This window comes from Pseudopodoces humilis, chromosome 2 (assembly GCF_049639895.1).
Source record: "Pseudopodoces humilis isolate 2021_Gansu_Grassland_sample_001 chromosome 2, ASM4963989v1, whole genome shotgun sequence".
In the NCBI taxonomy this organism is placed as follows: domain Eukaryota; kingdom Metazoa; phylum Chordata; class Aves; order Passeriformes; family Paridae; genus Pseudopodoces; species Pseudopodoces humilis.
In genome coordinates this window covers 88649590-88671993 of record NC_142201.1, presented here as the reverse complement: position 1 = coordinate 88671993, position 22404 = coordinate 88649590, and the positions used below count along the sequence as shown (strand labels likewise).

The window sequence follows — 22404 nt, the reverse complement described above, 5'->3', positions numbered from 1 at the left end:
TGGAGACTTAGGGATGTGCTCGTGTATAATCCTGGTAAAGTCCCTGTTTTCTGCATTTCCTCTTGGCTGGCTCTTGGTTGCCCAGAGGCACCAGCCTTATAGAAAACAAGAGGCTCATAGGTTTGGAAGGAATTCAGGCCATTTGGATATGGTTGTGTTAATAAACAGTCAAGAATCTTTCATCTAGATAGGTGTCAGCTTCATAGTCAACAGCTACGGGCACAAAGGCTGTCTGTTTTCATAGGGAACATGTGATGACATCTGATATATTTTAGTAGGAGGTTTTATATCAGCATCAGTTTGGGATGATCAAGTTATTTATATGTTAGCTTTACCACTCAGCAGGAAAACAGTCTTCCTAAACCTAGACTGTGAACTTAAACACAGTACCCTTTTAGGGGAAATATGATGTGATATGAAATAAGTTACTACTATTGCTTTAGGACCACTTAGAAGTGTTTTTAAAAGCATTTTAGTAACAGCTATGTGCCTCAGTCACCTCAATTTCTGTTTTCTTCCATAATAAGACTGAAGTTTATTAACATCAAATGTGAAGAAAGCTAATGATAGATAAATAACTCTAGAACTTGGTTAAAAAGTATTTGCCAGTGCAGGAGTGTACTAATATTAAGAATCATGTTGGGGAACTTTCAGCAAAAAAATTGGTTGGGTTGTGGCAGCTAGCAGTATATCTTTTGGTGATGGTATTTAAGATTTCCTTTTAAAATATGGTTTAATTTTACTTTGAGAAAACTGGTCATAGGCGGAGGATCACAGGTATATCCCCAAAATTGATTTTTTTTCACATTAGAATAAAGCTTCAGATTCTTACCCTTAAGTTAAGAACATAGATAAGAGTAGACTTGTATAAGGGTGACATCTAGTAAATTCAAAGCCTAAAATGAAGGGATGTGCTCTTCAATTGTAGCAAAAGAAAATGTGTCTATTTCAGTGATAAGCAGAGCAGTCATTTCCCAGACAAAAAAAAAAAATCCAGTTGAGAAACTTTGCAAAATAATCTGATTTAGGTCTGCAGATTAAGTATGCAGTGTTTACAATGTGTGTGAGTTTACAGGGCAACCTGAAGTTAACCTTGTTATTTCATATCTCATATTTCCCTAAATTTAAGACTGATGCCAAATGTACATTTCTGTAGAGAAACAAATGTGGTAAGGAGTGAAGGAAAGGAAGGCAAGGCAAGGAAATGAAAGGTAGTGGAGAAATGCCCTTCTGTTTCCCTCTGCAGTATGAGATCATGTAGAGATGTGTGTTTTGAGAGGAAAAGCTGAGGTCAGGGCTTGGTAGCAAATGGATTTATTTTTTATGAAGGAGAGGGAGACCAACAGATCTTCTCAGTTGCTCTCAAAGGGGACATTCTTCTGGAAGCTGGAGCAAGCTTATCTGGCCCATGAGGCCAGGAACTCTAAAAAGCAGTTTGGTAGCTGTAGCCTGCCAGGCCTTGCTCTGAGAAGTCCTCTCCATGGGCCCCTTCAGCATCAACAGAGCTTGATTACAAAATCTCTGCTGCTCTCTCTAACTGAGGAGCATTTTTGGACCCACCCTTCTTTCCACTGAAAAGGAAAAATAACACCTGGTAATGTGTACAGCCCCAAGTACATGCTACAAACAACTCAGACTCATGATTTCAGTGATGCAAAGACTGCAGGCTAAGTACCATTTAACCTCTCAGGAGGCACAGAGAAGTCAGGAGAGGACAAGGTCACCTGTTTCACTCACTGATGGCTTTTTCCAGTCTTACTCTCGATCCTGGCCATTTTGGTTTGAGCCATCCTGCAGCACACAACTGTGGTATGACAGATGAGATCATTTCCCCCGTTGCTGAGATGAGATCCAGGCTCTGTTAAGGCAGAGCCTGTGTTGCCAGAATGATACCTCTTGGACGTGCTGGTATTCATGGTAGCACCCATAAAACCACCTCCATAAACAGTAGGCAGCCATTCCCTTCCAGAGGACTCCAAGCACTCCCTATATCTATATCTATATCTATATCTATATCTATATCTATATCTATATCTATATCTATATCTATATCTATATCTATATCTATATCTATATCTATATCTATATCTATATCTATATCTATATCATCTATATCATCTATATCTATATCTATATCTATATCTATATCTATATCTATATCTATATCTAGAGAGAGAGTATTCCCCCAGGAGTAAGTGCACTTTTTTTCCCACTTTGGGCAGCACTTCTATGCATCTGTTAACAAACAGATTTACCCCTGCAGCTCAGATGACCATGGACATTAGATAGGGATTGTAGGGATGTGGAAAAGGTTTTAAATTCCTCCACTGATGCTGCCAATATGATCACTTTTAGTAAAGGAGAGTAGACAAAAAGAGTTAAAAATTATTTTAGGACTGGTTGTTGAAATCAGTATGACCTGGGGCTTAAGATGAATTAATTTATTTTGTACAGAGTCCAAGGTTGCCTTTCAAACAAAAAGGAGATAAAGGTAAATTGCAGATTTGAATGACTGCAGCTGACAGCCATTTGCATCTTTTACACAAGGAACAAAGGAGGCTTGTTATAAGCATCTGATCAAAATCTAAATAAAAGTGTTTCAGTGGAAAGAAAAAAAGGAAGAGTTGTAAGAGGACTGGAGTAAGTTAAAGAGAAAAAAAAAAGACATCTATAAACACAGCATCAAGGAAAGAAAAACAGCAAAGAACTGAGAGTGAGTAAAAGTGAGTGAGAGTAGGAGTCTGAAAGTCAAAAAGTACAGTGTGTCTGACATAAGCAGAAATATGTTTGAAATGAGAATGTAGTTTAGAAATTAGCATTACACAGCGAGAGCAGAGAGACATTGTGGGGACAGGCAGGAACCAGGCAGTGCTTTACAAGTCATAGAAAATTAAGGAGCAGCTGTAGCTATAGGCAACTGAGTCTGTAATTATAATGGCTTTCAAAACAAGAGGGCCTTATGGGACTCAGGGTTTCCAAAGAGAAAGCAACAAGAGCAAAATCTTCTGTGAGGAAGGAAGCAGATGCAAATTACACTTTGTGTCTCTTACAATTCGAATAAGTAGTAGGAAATCTTCAGGGAATAACACTAGTGCTGTTATTTATGCCAGAAATAATAAAATCTAATCTCTAATCATGTATCATGCATCCCATATGGAGAAACAGGATTGCTAGACTCAGTTCTCACCCGTCATAGACACATCTTCTCTGAGAGAAAACTGTTTACCCTGTTGAACTGTTCAACCATTTAATTTGCAAATTCTATCACACCTGTAAGGACCATCCTCAATAAATAGGTGTTATTACTGAAAGAAACTGCCCAGCTCTTCATTATGCTCATTATGATTAACCTACAAATGTAGTCAACAGAAAAAGAAAAAAACAGCAGCCCTCCGATACTGTTAACATCACATCTGGAGAAGAACATCATCAAGCAGAAAAAAAATACATCTATTTAGTAATTACATAGATTTTCTGTGGACAGTGATGTGACAGTTGGCCATCAGTACTCAAATAATTCCAAGCATTTCAAGGAGAAAGAATATTATTTCAGATTATAATGAATATATTATTTGCACGGGAAGTTATGATTCTATTGTGATACATGGTCTTCTATAAGTGAAAGAATTATTCACACTGGAGCTTGTAAGATGTCAGAAAGGTCGCATACTTCATTCAGAAAAGTGTGAGCTGCCAAGATCCTCTTCATACCACTAAGTTCCAGACATTTTTGTTTGAACTGATGGGCATAGAGATTTTTATTCTGCTATCTACTCCATGTATAATCAGAGAATTAATTATACTTAATCTAACAGGTAATAATGTATTATTTTAAGTTTCTGAAGCAGCGTGGTCCAGGCACCAGGACGATAAACTCAGAAAGAAGGAAGTTGGTTCTTCCAGTGCCATATTTAATGATGTTGGAGAGATCACTTGATCTGCTCAGGTCTCAATGAATCACCTATGAAAATAAGATAGTAATGATTTTCTCTGTTTCTCTGCTTTAACATTTCCAGAGAAGAGGTGTTGCACAATAGCAAGTGATGTCATTCCTGTTACTTCGCCTCTTCCATTTGAGGCAAAAGGTCAAAACCAGCAGCCCACTCTGTACTGATGAAAAATTCTTCCTTTGCCACTGAAATCTAAAACCGGGAGCTAATCTAGCTCTGGTAATCTTTTTCAGGGATCATCTGGGTTCTTTGTCCAGCATACCTTTCCTTGAATTATCTGGACTTTCTGGGCCTAGAGAGCAATAACACTCACTTCACAAGCATATAAAACAACAAGTCGAACTGTTCTGGCAAATTCTGAGAGCACAGATAAGAAATAACGCTGTAAACAATAGAGCACCGTGGGTTTTCCCCAAAACTTGGGTGAAATTTCCCTGCTGCATCTCTGCGGCACAGTCGGGACAGCTCCCGGGTCACTCCCGGTGTTTGCCGCCTTGGCGGGCTCTGTCCGTGGTGCTGACGCCCTCCTTCTCCGCGTCAATCGGAATTAAAACCTCATTAGGTGGAGGAAAGAAACGGCCTGCTAATGCAAACGTGCCTAAAAGTCCTAGTTAGGATTGTAGAAATGTACAACTACCTCTAGGTTGTGATTTGGGAAACAGACCCCTTGCCATTTTTAAATAGTAGTCAGCAGTGAAGATCTTCCCCTTGGCTAACCTGTCATGGTGAGGTTTGCCTTTTAAAAAAATCTGGCTAATCAGTGGCTCTTTCTAACCTCAGCTGTCGTGGTACCACTGCAATTGCACAGGAAAACATTAGGCTTGCACATCTTTTATACAGGAAGTCATTTACACTGCATCTATTTAGAGCTGCAGGAAGACATTCATTCGATGCAAAGGTGACTTTGAATTTCACTGTATTTGAGATTAAATCAGTAAGTTCATGAAGTGCTATGGAAACTTGAAAGGAAACTCAAATGGCTGGCCCCCAAGTTCCTAGCTTATCTTAAATTCAGTTCAGCCAACAGTACAATGATTTTTTCCTGATTTGTTTGCTCAGAGGAACAGCTATCCCAAATGGTTTCCTGCAGCTGCCAGTTCTCCTTTGGAGCCACTTATTCAAACAGTCATATGAAACAACTTTACTTGTCTTTAGAAAGCTAATGGGAGACACAGCTGAGAAACTCAGACAGCTATTTAATTTTTCATGCATGTTTATCCATTTGGATTATCAAGAAGGAGAAAAAAAAATCTTTCTTAAAAAAAAAAAAAACAGTGAAATAAAAATTTGTTTGTTTGGTTATGATTTCTTTTGTAACTAGACAGAAAGCCAGAGATGTCTTACCTGCCTGCTTTCGTGATGATCATCTCTGTCCCAATGTCATGAAATCTTTTCCAGAGGTCTGCACACTGCAGCTCTACCTGGATCTCTTCCATGGATGAAGGCGGAGGAGGCTGAGGGCCTGAGCCACCAGATGTTAGGTCAGAATGGGAGCCAAATGAGCAGGATGTCCTTTCTGCCAGCACCTCTGTGTCTGAGCCAGTGCTCTGTTCTGAGTCTGCAAAGTAAAAAAGCCAGGTAAGACCCTTCAATTCTACTTACTGTGAGGGCTAAGAGGAAAGTCAACACAGGAAGTGCTAAAGAATAGTACAGTGGCCTTTTATATGGCATATATGTGTAAGGGGTTTTGTGATTTACAGCCTGATTTGGGGCTTTGAGTTTCTAACATGATATCTGGCTGCTTTTGTAAAATTTTTTAAAACAGCTGAAAAAAAAGACTCTCAACATAAAATATAAATAGTAGCAGCAATGGCAGGAGTACAAAATATAGATGAAAAACAGAAATGAAAAATATTAATTCAACCTGTTGTTTCAAGCTAAGATAAGATGGGCTTACTGGAAAACTACATTCCATTTAATTGAATATTCTCCTACAGTACTATTAAAGAGTTGGTTATTTTTAAACACCACAGTATTTTATTCCCTTTAATATTTTCATCATCAAAAACAAGGAACATTTTTTTTAATTTTGCTATTTGGCAGCACTGTTCTGGAAATGTGTTTTATTTGCTCCTATAAAACTTTTTTTGAGCAATGATATTTCCTGGAAGGATAACCATGAAGCTTTTGGTGAAGAAAATGCTCTAGGCTACTAAAGGCCAAGAAAAAAGGTGATAGTAAACATATGGAATATGCTTCAAAGGAAACGACTGAAGCAAACTGCAGAAAAGATCACATGACACAACCACCAGTATTGGGGAGAAGAAGGAGGTTTGCTCAAAAAATGAACAAACCAACCAAAAAGTGATATTTAACTAGTTGAAAAGTCTGGGCTGGCATGTTGAGTCAGGTGGTCATTTCTTTAAAAAATATTTCATGTATTTATTAGGTAGATATGCTGTATATATTCAGTCCTCATTTTCAGACAGAGGGCTAAGATGAAATTTTGCAAATAGCAGTGTTGCACACCCACATTGTATCAAAATAATGCACAATACATCCTACAAAGCAATGTGTTTATGTTTTGAACCTTATTTTTAATAAAATAGTATTATAAAAATTATATATTATATAAATGATTAAGGAAAGAATAAAATTATGTGAAACGCTCTGTCAAATGGCTCAGGAAGAGCTCTGTGGATTTCAGAGAACATACAGAAAAAATATTTTACAGTGTCCTCACTGATCACACTAGTAAAAGCATCCCAGTGAATGAACAAAACAGCTATTTACATGGGCTCTCTGCACTTGGAGAAAGAAAGAGGTATCTCTGTCTGAAAACGAAACCTAAGGAGACAGAAAGTAACAATCTGTTCTAAAAATGTGATGAAATCATGGCATGTAAAATTCCTTCCATGCCAAGAAAATGCCAGAAACTCTTTAACAACCCTGAGGTCGTGGCAGCTGGGTCTGGGGTTTAAAGTCTCAGAGAGTGTCTCCTGGAGCAACTTGCACATCAGTGCAGAGAGCTGTGGTTGAGAAGGAGGCAGTGAAGATACCACCCACAGAACCACCATCCTCACCTCCTGCCACATGGAAACATTTCTGGAAAATCCATTTTGCTGTGGTACGGACAAAAACTGTTTGACTGATGGTTTATAGGTAACTTCCAGTCCCAGGTGTCATCAGGAAGCTTTTATCTTTCATGAGAGTCTTAGGTGATGTCACTGGACAGAGGACATTTTGCCTGAGGGGTGTTTTCTGTGAGCTTTGTCAGTCATTTAGACCATCGTCAGTACAATGTAGAAATTCTGCAGGACACGAGAAGGGTTCAGTACTTATTGCTCCCAGTCCATTTTGAAGAGGGAGTTCTTTATGTCTCCCATGGACTTCTAAGTTGGGCTGAGGCAATAAGAGGTCCAGCCATGTAAAGGAGTTGCACAAACTTATGCATAGAGAATTGCTACATGGAGACCAGCCCGACATCCAAAACTAATATCCTACACACAAGATGATTCAAGATAATATGAGGTAATCTTCTGGGGTTCTGTGGCCACAGGACAGATAATCAATCTGAGAGTACAGAGGGGCTAAGATATTTGCTCCCTGCTCCACTACCCCAGTGACACAGGAGCAAATCTTATCTTCTCCCTCTAGCCCAAATTATTCTACTGCAAAGCATTGGAGAAGTAAGCATGAGTGGGGGTCACTATGCTTAGGTCTCCCTAGGAATGGTTAATCAATTTGGCCTTCAACAAAAAGAGACAGAGTGCTTCACAAATCACAGTAACATCTGTTTGTATACTTGCTCACGTCCTAAACCATTAACCAGAAGTCTTACATCTTCTCTGAGATCACAGAATCACAGAATTGATAACACTGGAAAAGACCTCTGAGATTGTCCCATCCAATCTATCACTGAACACCACCATGGCAACCAGACCATGACACTAAGTGCCACATCCAGCTTTTCCTTAAACAGGGACAGTGACTCCATCACCTTCCTGGGCAGCCCATTCCAGTGTCTAATCATCTTGTCTGTGAAGAAATTCTTCCTAATGTCCAACTTAAAGATAAGCTAGGAGTCTGAAGTGACTGCATCTAGGAGCCCTTCTTCTGAAATGAGGTACTAAACTGTAGGTCTGAATCTAGAGATGGGTTTAGACCACATCATCTGTGCTTGGTTCAGGCACTCAGAAACTGTCCTCTGAGGCACTATGGTAAACGGCTCTTGGCTAGGTGCTGTCCCCACTTCAGTCCAGCATTTCCTGGACAGCCTTTCAAACTGGGCATGTAGCTGGAGCTTCGGGAATCCCTGGGAATTCACCTGAATAGCATGCTGCAAAAAATTAAATATAAGAGGCTTAAGCCCCCTCTCACTGATTTATACTGGTATCATCCCACTAACTTTACAGACTTCTGGAGAGGCCTTTTTTTAATTATGGAAGTCAAAGGAGAGCCACAACCTTGGATATAATTTTCTATGCTGGTATAGATCAAAATCTGCAAAAGGAGTTCACTAATTACTGATAAGCCAGTATTTGCCTACATATGTGGTATCACAGAAAGGAGAATAGAACTCTTTTCCCCTCAAGAATACTAATTTGTGCCCTGAGTTGTGAACTATTATTACCCCCAAGTTAGTGCACAGAATAGTTAACTACCTCTCCTTCTAACTCAGGAAATGGAGAGTCACTCTCCATTGTGTTGTTGCTCTTATTTCAGATTCAATAGGCAGTGAGACATGTTTTGTGTTTTCTTCAGCCTTTCCTGAGCTAAGCTCTCCTGAATGTTGTCATCCAGTTGGAGACACTTAGTCCATGCCCAGGGAATTCAGAGGAGGTTAAGTGCACCTGACATACGAAATTCAACCCTAGTGACAGCCAGGTCTATAAGACTCTGTGACTTTTAACTGGAGTTCTCTCCATGTGCTAAGATTTTGAATTAATCAAGAGACAGGTGTGAACATCTGTAAGTGAGCAATCCTTAAAGGGATGCAGGGTGAACCAGTCTCCATGTATAGTAGTTAATTGTGCCAGCTGGCAGCTAGCACAGCTCAAGACACTCCGTGCACATACTTGCTCGCTATGAAACAATCAGGAACATATGAATATTCTTCTGGTGTTCAAACTGGGAGCTTGATTTCTTCACACACCAGCATCAGTGGGGTGCAACTTTGCTAAACTCAAATAGCTTTTACTTTATATTGGTGTGAGCAGAGGGAAAGCAGGCAATAGCTCCTGAAGCACCAACAGGATATGTAAAACTATGAGCACCCAGAGATGCAAACTGGGGCTGGTACTACATATTGTGTATGACTGAACAACAAACAGAAGGATTTCTGAGGAAGGTATGCAACCTCTAGTTTATTCTAGCTCCAAAGTGGCAAGATTATTCGTCTCTCCTTTAAGAGGTGTCTTATACAAAAGCCCACAATCTGAACTCAGGGTCCTGGCAGAGGGGAAGGCAGATCACCCATGACATGGCTTCCCTTCAGAGTTAGGAGACCTTCTCAGGCTCCTCAGCCCCAGGAATGCTGACTCTCTTGCATTATGTTGGGCTGCAATCCTACTGTGTCTGGATGTGGCACTTAGGGATATGGTTCAGGGGTGACTACAGTGGTGCTAGTTTGACTGCTGTAGATGATTTTGAAGGTCTCTTTCAACCCTGATGAATCTGTAATTTGTGCCACTTTAGCCATAAGTTAAACAAGCAGCAGTTAAAGTAGTTTTATGATTTTCTCTTGCTAGGTTACAGTCCTTGAGAAATAATACTTCAAAACCAACTCATCCATCACTGACCCCTAACAAAAGTGGGAGTAATTCTACTGAGATTTCTAAACCTATGGTATTTCACTGGACTTTCTGTTGGAATTGTCTCAGGTCAAAATGTTCCTTATTGCTTTTACAGGAACCCATGAACTTGCACTTTCTGATCTTAACTGCTTTTCTTTACAAGGTTGTTCCTCTCACCTGTCTGCTTGAAGCAGGGCCCTTCCTGCTGTGCCATAGCTATGGAGGTGAACATCTTCAAAGCTACTGCTGACTGCACAGTTAGTATCAATCTGCTTCCTTCATTTCTCCATTATTTCAAATCTCTTCTAAAACTATCCATTTCCACTCTTGCTCATTCTTTATGTTCTTTTTTTCTGACGTTTCCACCAATTATTTCTGCTGCTCTATGGAGTTATGTGTAGCCAGAAGAAAACACAAATATTTTGGTCTTTGTGGAGACAGACATGGTGACCACAGGGAAATGCCAATGCTTAAGGCTTCCAGACAAATAGGTTTTTCCCTATAGATAATACAGAGTAAATACTAAAGCACCACCCCTTCTTATAGGCAACTTGCTGGACAAACAGACTGACCAAGTGTTTTTGACTGTGGGACCTGGACTGATCTGTCAAAGCCAGATAGGCTATTGCAAGAACTGCATTTCAAGGAGGTTGAAACTATCTAATGGGAAAAAACTGTAAAGACCCCTGTGTTTAATGTGCAAAAAAACTCTCTAAGGCCTGAAGCATAACTCTCTTTCACTGTCACTGTGCAAAAACACAGTTCCTTTTTCTACTGCCCCGTTGGATGGCTTCCAGCCCTCCCTTCTTACCACACTGACCATGCCTCCAGCTACTTACTGCAGCTTAACAGAATTGGAGGAGAGGAAATTTCTCAGAACTTTTAGCAACCTTAGAGTCTAACCAGACCAGAGTGTCACTTTCAAAGCTTCTAGGGATACCTTTGGCCATTTCTAAGCTTATAGAAGAAAATTAAAGTAGTTCAGATTTTTTCTTTCTCAATCCCTTTCTCACATTTCTATTATCTCCATATCACCCTGGAAATCCTCAACTTATAATTTTTTCTGATCCACAAATCCCCAGGCTTCTTGTTGGCAGATAGGAAGGAAAACACTGTTCTGACGAAGATGGTGGCTCTGAGGTCAGCATCTGCACTGAGTGCCCCAAGATGATAGACAATAACCCCAACCAGTTCCCAGCACCAGTGTCCTGGGATCAGAGCCCTCCCACGCAAATCAGCAAGCTGCTACTGCCTGACTTCCTTCTACAACTCAGCTGGCAAGTATTCTTCATGTAAATTTCCTGGGTTTTCATCAATTTGGTACAAGAGGCAAACTGGTATGTGAGATATTAAAAGACTATTTTCTATGCATCTTCATAGAAGAATCTTCATCAGAATTTTTTCTGCAGCTGGAGCACAGCAGGGATAATGTTCCCCTAACTGAACCAATAAAAGAAACAGAGCTGAATTTAGTCCATGGCCATGCAGTTCATGCACTCAACAAATGTTTTACTTCAAACTATCAAAAATGTAAATTACAGGAGTGGGAACAATGACAGAAGATTTACATACTTAAAACCTCACCTACTTAGAGAGGCCCAACAGACTTGTTCTCTTTCTCTCATGATTTTGTTGGGTTGTTTGTTATTTTCTTGTTGTTTTGGTTTGTTGTTTTGATTATTTTTAATATTTTTTCCCCCATATGTGTAGATATCTAATGTAGATCCTGTCAGATTCCATTAGCATAAAGATTTCTCTTGGGTGGAATGTGGCAGCTGCTACAAGCTGTTAAGGGTTTGGTCTTTTACTGTTTATTTTTGTTTGCAGGGTTTGTGAATATTTAGTGCAACAGGTGGTCTTTCCCTCTCCCCTGCAGTTGATTTGCTGGCCATTAGAACCTGCAGATTACAAAGAAGGTACAAAATCTGGGACATGTATGGACACAGAAAATTTGGTGAACTTCATTTTTTTGTTATTTTTATTTTTTTCCTATGAACCCAGATGAAATTAGTGGAGTAGACACCTTGCTTTTGCTGCTGCTTGCAGACAGATCTTATGGTTCTTTTTAGATTTATGATTTTCAAACTGTCTACTACCACCCCACAAAATCAGCAGCCTAAGAACCATGCATAAAGCAGTGTGACATTACTGGAATTTAGAAACAAAATGTCACAACCCCATGAAAGTGAAAGAAAAGAAACTCACTAAGTCCGAACAGTTTGTAAGAGTGAAAATTTATCTGGCTGTGGTGCGGCGGCTGCTGGTGCAACTACTTCAGGTACACAACTGTTTTCCCTGATAACAAATACTTGGGGAGAAGCAAAACCAAAGATCTCAGTAACTTCAAAAACACACAAGAAGTCTGGCTGTGACAAAGGCAGCAGGAGCAGCAGAGGTAAAGCAGTCTGGAGTTCAACAGAGCTGTTCAAATTAGCACGGTGTATTTTGCACAGCTGATCCAGCAATTGCTCTTGCTGTAGGCAAAGGTTTCTAAACACTTGGTGATTGTAACCATATGGACATACTGCACACAACAAATAACACAAAGATAGTTCTGCAGGTGTTCTTATAGAATATCTTATCCCCCTAAACTTTTCCATTCACTCACAGGCCCTACTACATCAATCATCCCTTCTTCCAGCATTAGCCCATTATTGACTACATAGAGCTAGAATTTATAACCTGTTTATTACTGATAATAGAGTCATAGAAAGTTTGTTTGCTCAAAGGAACTTTTTAAAGTTCAACTAGTGTATCCCTCAGTAATATTTATTATCATTCCATTTATGACTGCAAGTTGCAACCAACATCAAGATTTACTGATTTGGGGACAGTACAAATCTGTCCAAACCAAGAAATTCATCTATATTCATGCTGCATTGCAATCTCAGGCAGCCAAAACAGGCATTCAAGTAATTAATTTCTAGCCTACGACCATGAAATCATGGCAGGACAAAATGGCATTCATATCAGCAAGACTCAAAAAGACAAAACTGGAAGATGTCGTAGAGATGGAGAAATGTGGCATGGACAAATGGAATGACCTGATACCATCACAAGCGGTACCAATAGAGACAAGCTGATTCTGAAGTGAAGAATTCCTCTGGCACTTTAACCTCAAAATCTTCTTCATCCTCCTCATATATAGTGCTATAAGGTACTTTTGTAAGATGACTTGAGCCAAGAAAACATGCAAAACCCACTCAAAAAATGCTGCACTTACCAAAACTGAGTTTAAGGCCAGTACAGTTATCACACATCTATATCCCCATGGCAAACACAACTAGTAGGAGAATATAAAAACAAACAGAAAGACACAAAAAACCCCACGGTGGCTTTGGCTCTAAATGCAGGTCTTGCATCAATTTAACTGTGCACTGCCAAGAGCTGACTGCCTCTGCCTTGTCTTATTCCATGTAAGACTGAACAAAGAGACACAAGACTCAGCAGAGAAAAAATCACCCTGATTCACGGGTATGCTCCAGCTGCTCTGCTCCACTCCAGCAATGCAAAACAGCTGTAAGCCTGGTTTAACCAGAAAGTTAAATTGGGTTTATGACTTCTCAGTATTGGCAAAGAAGTACAAAGCAGCTGGAGTTTACTAGTCAGCCCTGGGGGTTTGCCCTTAAAAGTTAACTTTTGCTCCAGCCAGAAGAAAGAATATCAGCCACAGTTAAACTTTAAAGTGGGGTTTTATCTCACAATCTATTGTAATTTTTCAAAAAATGCTGAGAAAAAGGAAACCTATATGCTACACCTATATGCTACAACATTTAGTTTAGGACCAGACTTCCAATTCACCAGCTCTAGTTTTGAACTGCATCAGCTGAAGTTGGAGATGCTGATTGCTGGGCTCTGAACTCATCCTTGGCAAGCACAAATTCTCATTACAGAAGCGTAAGCCAGGTGACCAAGATTGTTCTGAGTAGTATCACAGCGTAGGCTTTCTATGTTGACTTCATACCAAATCCCATTGTATTCTTTGAGTAAATCTGCCTGCAATTCATCAATCCATGTTTTAGACTATCTATCACAACTAAAACTATCTAATCAAATAGATGATGACCAGAAACCTGTTCTATAAACTCTCCCATCTGTGAATGGTGGTATCTTGTTTGTTTAAAAGAATTTTTTAAGCATAATTTTTCCCAGCAGAGGCTTCTGGCAACTGAATTTCAGGAGAACAAAATCGTCTGAAGCAGCAAAAGTTGGACTTAGGGTTTGATGTTGCATTATTGTCTTCTGGAAAACAAGAACAGCTTGGGCCTTCAGTATGTCAGACTAGCTTTGAGGAAAATGCAATTTGAAATTTCATTATAGAAGAAATGAAGATATTTCTAAAATTCCCTGAGGTGATTCTCTGCAGCTGTCATTCATATTGGACTTAGGACAAGAAATCACCAGTACAGCCTCAAAAATGCTGAGTAGTGAATATTTATAAAGATCATTTTTAAAATAATACAGGGCTTAAAAAGAGCATACAGAAAAGTAAGATTCTGTTAAATCAGAACAAAAAATAAAAGAATATAATACTGAAGAAAATACAGCACAATGCAGAGAATGGCAACCTCTAAAAACATGAGAGGTACAAGGGAGAAAAGTGGGATGCTATTAAAAGAGGGAGGTGAAATTGATGACAACTTTAATCTGGCCAAGATCCTGAATTGTACAGACTACAAAGAATTTGTCTGGCCAATGTCCAGGAGTCTCTGTAAAATTAAAGAGTGGAAATGCACTTGAAAGTTAGAGCAAGCTAAAAAAAATAAGAGACTAGGCATTAGATACATTATATGCTGTAGCCTGTAAACATGGAGTCATTATTCTTATAAATAAAACCATACAACAAATATTTAGAGACCAACTCAAACCAAAATGTTGGCTCTAAATAACCACAAATTGTGCAGGATTTTGAAACTAAATCCCAGCTCTGTGGCAGGCCCTTCCCTGGTGGAAAGGGGCACCAACCCTGGGACCGTCTGTTTCTGGATTCTGCGGCTTGGACAGCTCTCTGCCAGACAGGAAAAGAAAAATTCATCATAAAAAACAGAAAACATGACAGAAGATTAAGGCTGCAGAGGTATCCATTCTCCCTGAGACCAATGTGAAATCGCTGGGAAATTTAAAATGACTACGAAGTCCAGAAAATATTAACGTTTTTTGTAGGCACAAGCACAGCTCAAACAGAAGCAGCTTAATATTTGAAATATTTGCAAGCTGATATTTGGTGGCCTACAAACCACGGGGAGAGAGACATTACATTTGTTTCCCTATACCATGGTGGTTATCATGACAGTAGTATCAGGGAGCCAGATGGTATCTTAATAACAAGAAAGGTCCTATATTTCCCTTAGTCCTTTTGAATTCTTGACGCTGCTGTCACACAGCAGTGAGTCCCACCATGTAACTGCGCACACAAGAAGAGAAAAAGTACTTTTTATTTTCCTTTACAGTATGACTGTCCATTTTCTGCAGTGCTGTAACAAGATATATGCCACTCTATGTATTTCCTTTCTCAGTGCAACTATTTTGAAAGGAAATCATTAGGAAATTTCCATGGGAATGGTTTCACAAGAAAAATGCAGCTCCATTAGGCTGAAGTTTCAAGTTTGAGTTGTTTCATTCACAATCTACAATTTTCTTTTGGGAAAACAGTAATTATCAGGCTAGTCCTGTTGAACTGATGTTTGGGTTTGTAATAGTTCAACAAATCATTAAAGTGCACTTTTTTCATCTACATGCCACATTAGCCAAGCTGTCTTTCAGACCTCCCACATCCCTTTCTGAGCCAGACTTTGGAAAACTATCTGCCCTTGTACAATTTAGATTGCCCTCTATCTAAACTTCTTGGCTGTAATCCAAATCCTTTCAGATTTCATTCATGACAAAGCTTCTCCTTGACTCTAAACACTCCAATTGTTCTCTTGCCCAATCTGTCCTGTTTTTATTACTTACATGGGTGCACACACACACACACACACACACAAAGACACATAAATATATGTATGGGATTGAGTTCCTAAAAATGTATTTGGGGCTTAAATCAGTGATCTGCTGCTGGCTCACACAGCAGAGATTACAGTATTTTCAATGGTACTTTCCATTGGGAAGTTTCTTGCAATCAAATGTTCTGTTTGCTGTTTTGATCACCTCTGCAGAGTGACCAGATTTTTTTCCTAAGCAGTGATTCTGGGGAAATTTCACAAATGATAAACATATTCTTCCTTTTATTTCCTTCATGTACAACTGACTTGCATCCAAACCAGCCAATTTTCCACCTCTGACTATGGAGCCATGCAGGCAGGATTGAGACAAAAGATTCTCCAGAAGAACCTGAGCACAGTTCTGGTTTTATTAGCTTCTAGTGTTTCAAGACCAAGCTAGGAACAAAACAAATTATTTTTAAAGTAACAAGGTGGGGGATGGAGTTGGTATGAGTTTATGGGAGACAGAATCACGAGTGACTGAATAGGTTACAGGGCTGTATTACAACAGTATGGTGCATGGTCCTGGAAAAGATGTGTTAGGAACTTCAATCAAGCCTGCGCTATGAAAAGCAACTGTGTCATATAAACACAATCTAATTTGAAATCTGAAATATCACATACACATGCCAAGGCATAAATTGAATTTCCCCTCAGAATTTTTCTAAAATCCCACAGCTCCCATGTACTTCTACGGAGGAAAAGCAGCACAAAACTGGTCACTTATCCTGGGGGAACAGCCTCATTGAATTCATTCTCTCCTTTTCCCTTAACATTCGTGCTCCTTAGATGTTTATTTGTGGCTTGGCTTTTTCTCTTTTCTTTTAGCAACTGTCTTCAGCTGAAGCTCCCCAAGTCACATCCTGACACACTCTGCCAACCGCAATCCCACATGTCCAAGTCCCTACATGCCATCACACACGCTGATTCCAGGAAGCGCGCGCTGCTGGACTTGGTTCCTTCCACTGAGCCACCCTGGTTTACGCCTGCTGAAGCCGTGGTCCCAAGTGTCATAACACCTACACTGCACAGTTGTCCCACACGTGTATATCCTATTATCCAAACAACAGATGCACCGGCGTGCGTTCACACACACTCCAACATCTGGCCATCACAAGCTCACTGTGAAAACTGCATGGACTTCATTCATCTTTGCAGAACTCGCCAGCACTTCATCTGTACAACTGAAGAGGTGCATAACCTTTTTCTCTTCACTGAGAGAAGTATGGGCTTTTAACGTGGCATTTACAGGCACACACAGGGAATACAACAAATCACTTGCACTTACTCTAAAAGTACTTACTTAGTCCTTCTGAAAACAGGCCACAAATGGCTCTGGCATAAACACTTCACAGGTGTTGCACACAACAACTTTATATATAAAGTATATATAAAAAAGAAATATTTCTGTTTCTCAGTCATACCTGTACCTGTGCCTACATGCCTTACCTACTGTGAGGCTCATTTTTCCACTTTCTGGTTAGAACCTGTGTCAGAATAAAACTGATAAAAGGAAATGGAGAAACATATCCAGATAGCTATTAAATTAAAAACATCCTGCTGCTTAAGACTAAAACTGATGATTGCATAATTCAGCATTTTTGAACACTGGAAATTTCCAGTCTGTTTTCCTTTGTTTCTCTCATCCGCATCTAATATAAAAGATATATTCAAGGAGAATGTTGGCAAAACCTTCTGGTAGTTTGGTATTTTATGAAAAATACTTTAATTCAGAATGCTCATGCCTGCTTGACTCTCAGTTCAGCACACTAAAAACAATAGAATGCCACACTGTGATGTCCTTTGGAATGTCCACGGTCTGGAAACACTGAAGTCTCAAAGGTCTCAGGTTTGCCTGGTTACCCCACCAGTGATGTCAAAGCATCAGTGGTGACCTCAGATAGCAGCTGGTTTCTGTGACCTCAGATAGCACCCTTTAGGGATGTCAAAAACAGGGCTAGTAATTTTCTGTGTATGAATACCCACACATTTTCAACCATTCAGAACTAAACTATTTCATAACCCATTCTTTTAAAACCTTTAAAAGCATGTACTACACTTGGAAAATTATATGCATATTTTGAGCCTGCTGAAGGTTCTTTCCAACCATCTTTTCTCTAAAAAAGTTGGCCTTTTGATAGTGGAAATAATGGCTTGCTGTATCTTACTGCAGATGAGAAAAAGAAATATGAAACATTCTAATTAATTACTTCATTTAGAAAACAAGGATGAACTTTTTCATGTGGAAAGGAAATCTACCAAATTCTCAAAATTTCAATCTCCACTACAACTAAAAATGCAAATATCCCACATATTTTTGAAGTAGAAAATGAGAATTCACATCACCATTAACTTCTACTTTAGCCTTCACAAGTTTAAAATAGCATTGACAGATATACAGATAGCGCATTGAATTTGCAGTTTCCACCCATCTGCCGAAAAACCCTGTTCAAGCTCACTCTGCCATCCAGCTTCAGAGCTTGCACACTGAGACACTCCTCTCCCACTCAGGGGTTTCTATCACAAACAACTGTGGCACAGAGGAAGCTGAAGGTATGCTAACTGCAGAAGATGCACAGAATGGAAAGTCAAAATCACTCAAACTAAAGCTCAGAGATGGAAAGACACCCATGGACACCAACACACCAAGAATTCTGTGCCTGTCAGTCCTACCAGTACCATTTAGCATATTCCTCACAAAACATCTTAATGAAAAAGTGTGTGACTTTTCTGACATACAGGTGATTTGTTGCATCCTTCCCAGACACTGCTGCAGATTTATCTTTCTGCTCAGTTCAAGAAGAACACAGAGGAAAAAGAGTTTCATTTGCCATTGGGGTTTCATTGGGAGTGGGGCATAATTGCACAACAGCCAGACAGCACATGCCTTATAGGGTTTCTAAACATATTATTTCATCACTTAATTTATTATCTGTGGTGCTCTCGTGCATCCTCCCATGCCCTCCTTATTGCTGAAATGCTGCCATCTGTGGCTCAAAACTTCCTTTCAGCGCTTTCCATACTACAGCATAAAGTGGTTGGAGAGAAGTGCTGAACTAGTAAGGGATCCACCAGTTCTCTTGGGGAAAAAGAGGAGAAGAAAAAGAAAGTCTCAGAAGAACATACTTTCCTCCCCCTCTCTCCACCTTCTTTTCAGTCATACTTCTGTCACCTTCTTCTTGTGTGGTAAAATTTGATGTGAAAAGCAGCCCGGGCTTGTCTCTGATGCTGCTGAGTTTGACCATGTGGCTACAGGTGGAGGCAGCAATTTCCTCTCCCAGTACAGTTTGGAAGCCCCACAGTGATGCTTCAAAGTGAAACTCTGACCCACCCCTTCCAGCCTGGAGCCCAGAAGGGTCTGAGATGCAGCTGGGCTGCTCTTCAGTGAGATGCACCATGGAAGGCAGAGAGGGAGAGGGAGGGAAAGGACAAGGCTGAAACAGAAGTACAACAAATGTACAGGGTAAGAAAGGAGAGGGAAGAGGCTGGGGATTAGGACAGTTTATTGGGTGGAATTGGCTCCTTGGCATCAGATGTTGTAAAGAGAGGACAGTCCAGGAGGCATTACAGCCTTCTCACCAAAAACCCCAGCAGAAGGAATGACAGTGAGCCTATGTTCTCGATACCCCACCATTCTTTCCCTCCCTTTCCACAGCTCATGTGGCTTTGTACTTTGTACTTCAGGACTTTCAGTCTGGCTTTGTACTGCTGGCTGCAGGTCTGATCTGCTTGAGCAGATCAGCTTATTTCCTCCTGTGTGCATCAGCTAAGGAGGGACCTCTTAACCCATCTCAGCAGCTTTCTTGCCCACATCCATTTCACGATGGAGAAAAACATTAACGCAGTAGGGAAATGTGGGGTTGCTTAAACAGAGCACTCTTTGTTGCATAAAGCACCCAGAATCCTGACTGGCATTCTGTTTTTGACTCCTGAGAGTCTGGGTTTTACACAAATTTTATGGCCTTTAGGGGTAAAGAAACTAGTACTAAAATGCTTTCACACATTTGCACAGAGCAGTTGCAGGCAAGTTTCACTGAGGAATAGATTAAAAAAAAACAAAAAACAAACAAAAAAAACCCAAAACAAATAAAGTAAAATAAAAGAAAATAGAAGTGGCTAGATGAAATTAAATTTCTATGTATTTCCATGGCTGAGTTTCAAGATGTCTTTGCAAAATGCCAGTTTTGCAGCCACAGTTACCTTTCTGCTGCTAAAACAAGTCAGGATATTTACAGGAAGGTAAACAAATTAAATTTGTTGGCTTCACTTGAAAATAGGAGCAATGGGTTTTCCCCAGAAGGCAGCAAAGCAAATCTAACATTGGATCTATTACATCCCCTGCCTCTCTGTATTTTTCTCTGCAACCAGAGCAAGACCCTCACTCATTATATTGAATATTTCACAGAAAAACAGCTATTTTATGTGAATTTTACTCTAAACAGTGTGCCTTTCTTGAAAAGGAAGACACAGCTAGAGAACAACCAATTTCTCTGTTTACTGAGTGGGAGGAACTGAGAAGGTCACATCCATGGGACATGCTCTGTGTAATAACTGTGGTGTTTCTAAATCCAGGAAGGCCATCTCAGTGTCAGCTTATAGGATTACTCAGAAAGCACAACTTTGTGTTTTTTCTTGAATAAAGAATTCCTTACACCGATTGCTAATCATAAAGCTATTCAGTAAGAGCCTCCTGTGCAGAGAAGCCCTCAGAGCACAGGGCAAGTGTCCTGTGCCAGATATTGCTGGGGTAACCTACATTATCCCACTGCCTTCACCACACTCACCCAGGCTCACAGCTCCAGGACTTGTTCTTCTCGGGTCCCTTGTGTTCCAAGCAGCAAGAGGCCATGCAGCCCTCTCTGGGGGGACAGGTGGCAGAGCGTGTCCCTTCCACAGCACAGCCGGGAGGCACGGGCTGTCCTCCACACTGAAACCTGAGCCACAACCATCCCCTCCTCCTGGACAGGCTGTGACAAAGAGCTTCCCTCGTCTCAGGAAAGACCAAGGTTCCCTCCTGCATGTAGCACAGGGTACACGCACCAGTGCATGCCTCCTGCAACCAGCTGGTTTTGCTGCATCATTGCTGTTGTCCTGCTCCCCTGCAGGCAGCCCCTCATACATCAGCAGCAGCTCCCTGCTACACAGAGGCACGGGGAGATGGGAGTGGGGGCTGCGGTCAGTTCATCACATGTCGCTTCTGCTTCCTGCTCAGGGATGAGGCCCTTTCCCTGCTCTAACGTGAAGTCTCTCCCACCGGAGACAGTTCCCCACAAACTTCTCCAACATGAGTCCTTCCCACAGGCTGCAGTTCCTCACGAATTGCTCCAGCGCTCGTCCCTTTCCGCAGGCTTTCGGGTACAGACTGCTCCTGCATGGCTCATGCAGGGTCACAAGTCCTGCCAGTAAATTTGCTCCAGCGTAGGCTCCACTCTCCATGGAGCCACAGGTCGTGCCAGGACCCTACAGGGTCACATCCTTCTTCCAGTATCCACTTGCTCTGACATGGGGCTCTCCATTTGCAATAAGTGGGTCCCTGCTCCCCAGTGTACCTTCAAATCTCAGCTCCGGTGCCTGTAGCACCTCTTCCCATTCTTCTTCACCTCTTCCCATTCTTCACCAACCCTGGTGTCTGCATAATTGTTTCATGTATCCTCACTCCTCTCTTCTCTGGCCACAATGACTTCTGCACAATAATTTTTTCCCCCCCTCTTAAATATGTCACACGCAGTACTAATGGCTATTAGACCAGAAGATAATCAAACATTTCTTGCAACATGAACAAATCCTGTGATTCTTTTATGATAGAGCTGTAAAATTCATCACCCACCAGTAATTATAAGATTTGTCAATATTGCTATGCTGCTCACTGCAAAATCTCCTTTTTCTGGAATCTATCACAGTCTCGCCACAGTTACATTTGTGAACATTTGCAAGGATTAACTTGGGGTTCCCCCACTTGTGCTGTAAGCAGGACTGGGCAGAGCAGCTGGGGAGCTGGCAGGGAACTAAGCAGGAACTCCAACCACAAAAATCTCCTTGCAGTGAGTACAGCTTCTGTCCCCACACACTGACCCACTGAGTGAGTTCTGCAGACTCTTGGTGCAAGCACTGTGTGCTGCTCTTTCACCCTCAGAGTGAGAGGGGCACAGGACCCAGCTTGAGGAACTAGAGTGTGTTACTTCCAGCTATAAAATATTTGCTTAACTGCTATACTGAGCTGCTGGAGCAGAGCAAAACAGCCTTCATGCTGCTTAGCACCTGACCCACTGTTTTCTCTGATTTTATTGTATCTCTTTTACAGTATCATTACTATTTCACACTTTATTTCTTTCACAATCCTGAGACAGTCTATGCACTCCTGGTGATTTACTGCATGTGATTTCCTCCCATTTATTTAGTCCTCAGCTTTTTATTTCAAAGGTCTGAAAAGCACTCAAAAGAATCTGCCAGAAATGTCCAGCTTTTGAGTAAAAAGTGTATTACAGTTCATACAAATCACTCACACAGGCCAGCACAGTCTGTCTAAGAATGCAGAGCTTTTAAACTTTATAAGGCAGCATGGTTGCCTTGACAGTACAAAACATCAGAAAGCAAAAACTTCTGTGGTAGCACAGACTGTTTTAGCACAGATCCCAATATCCCAATAAATGCTTTGTTTTCCACATACAATTTAAAGCAATTTTATGCAGAATTTCTGACAGAAAACTATTATACTCCAAGTTCTTCAATGAGCTCAAA

General features: G+C 40.7%; 1 protein-coding gene across 2 annotated transcripts in view; it reads right to left on the bottom strand.

Moving 5' to 3' along the window:
- Positions 1-22404, bottom strand: part of TBX15 (T-box transcription factor 15) — a 90472-nt gene that overhangs the window by 31220 nt on the left and 36848 nt on the right. For both annotated transcript variants that reach the window (XM_088052083.1, XM_005523865.3), the window contains one exon: positions 5295-5508. In XM_088052083.1, coding sequence (XP_087908209.1) covers positions 5295-5508 — 214 coding nt within the window. The remainder of the gene's footprint in view (positions 1-5294; positions 5509-22404) is intronic.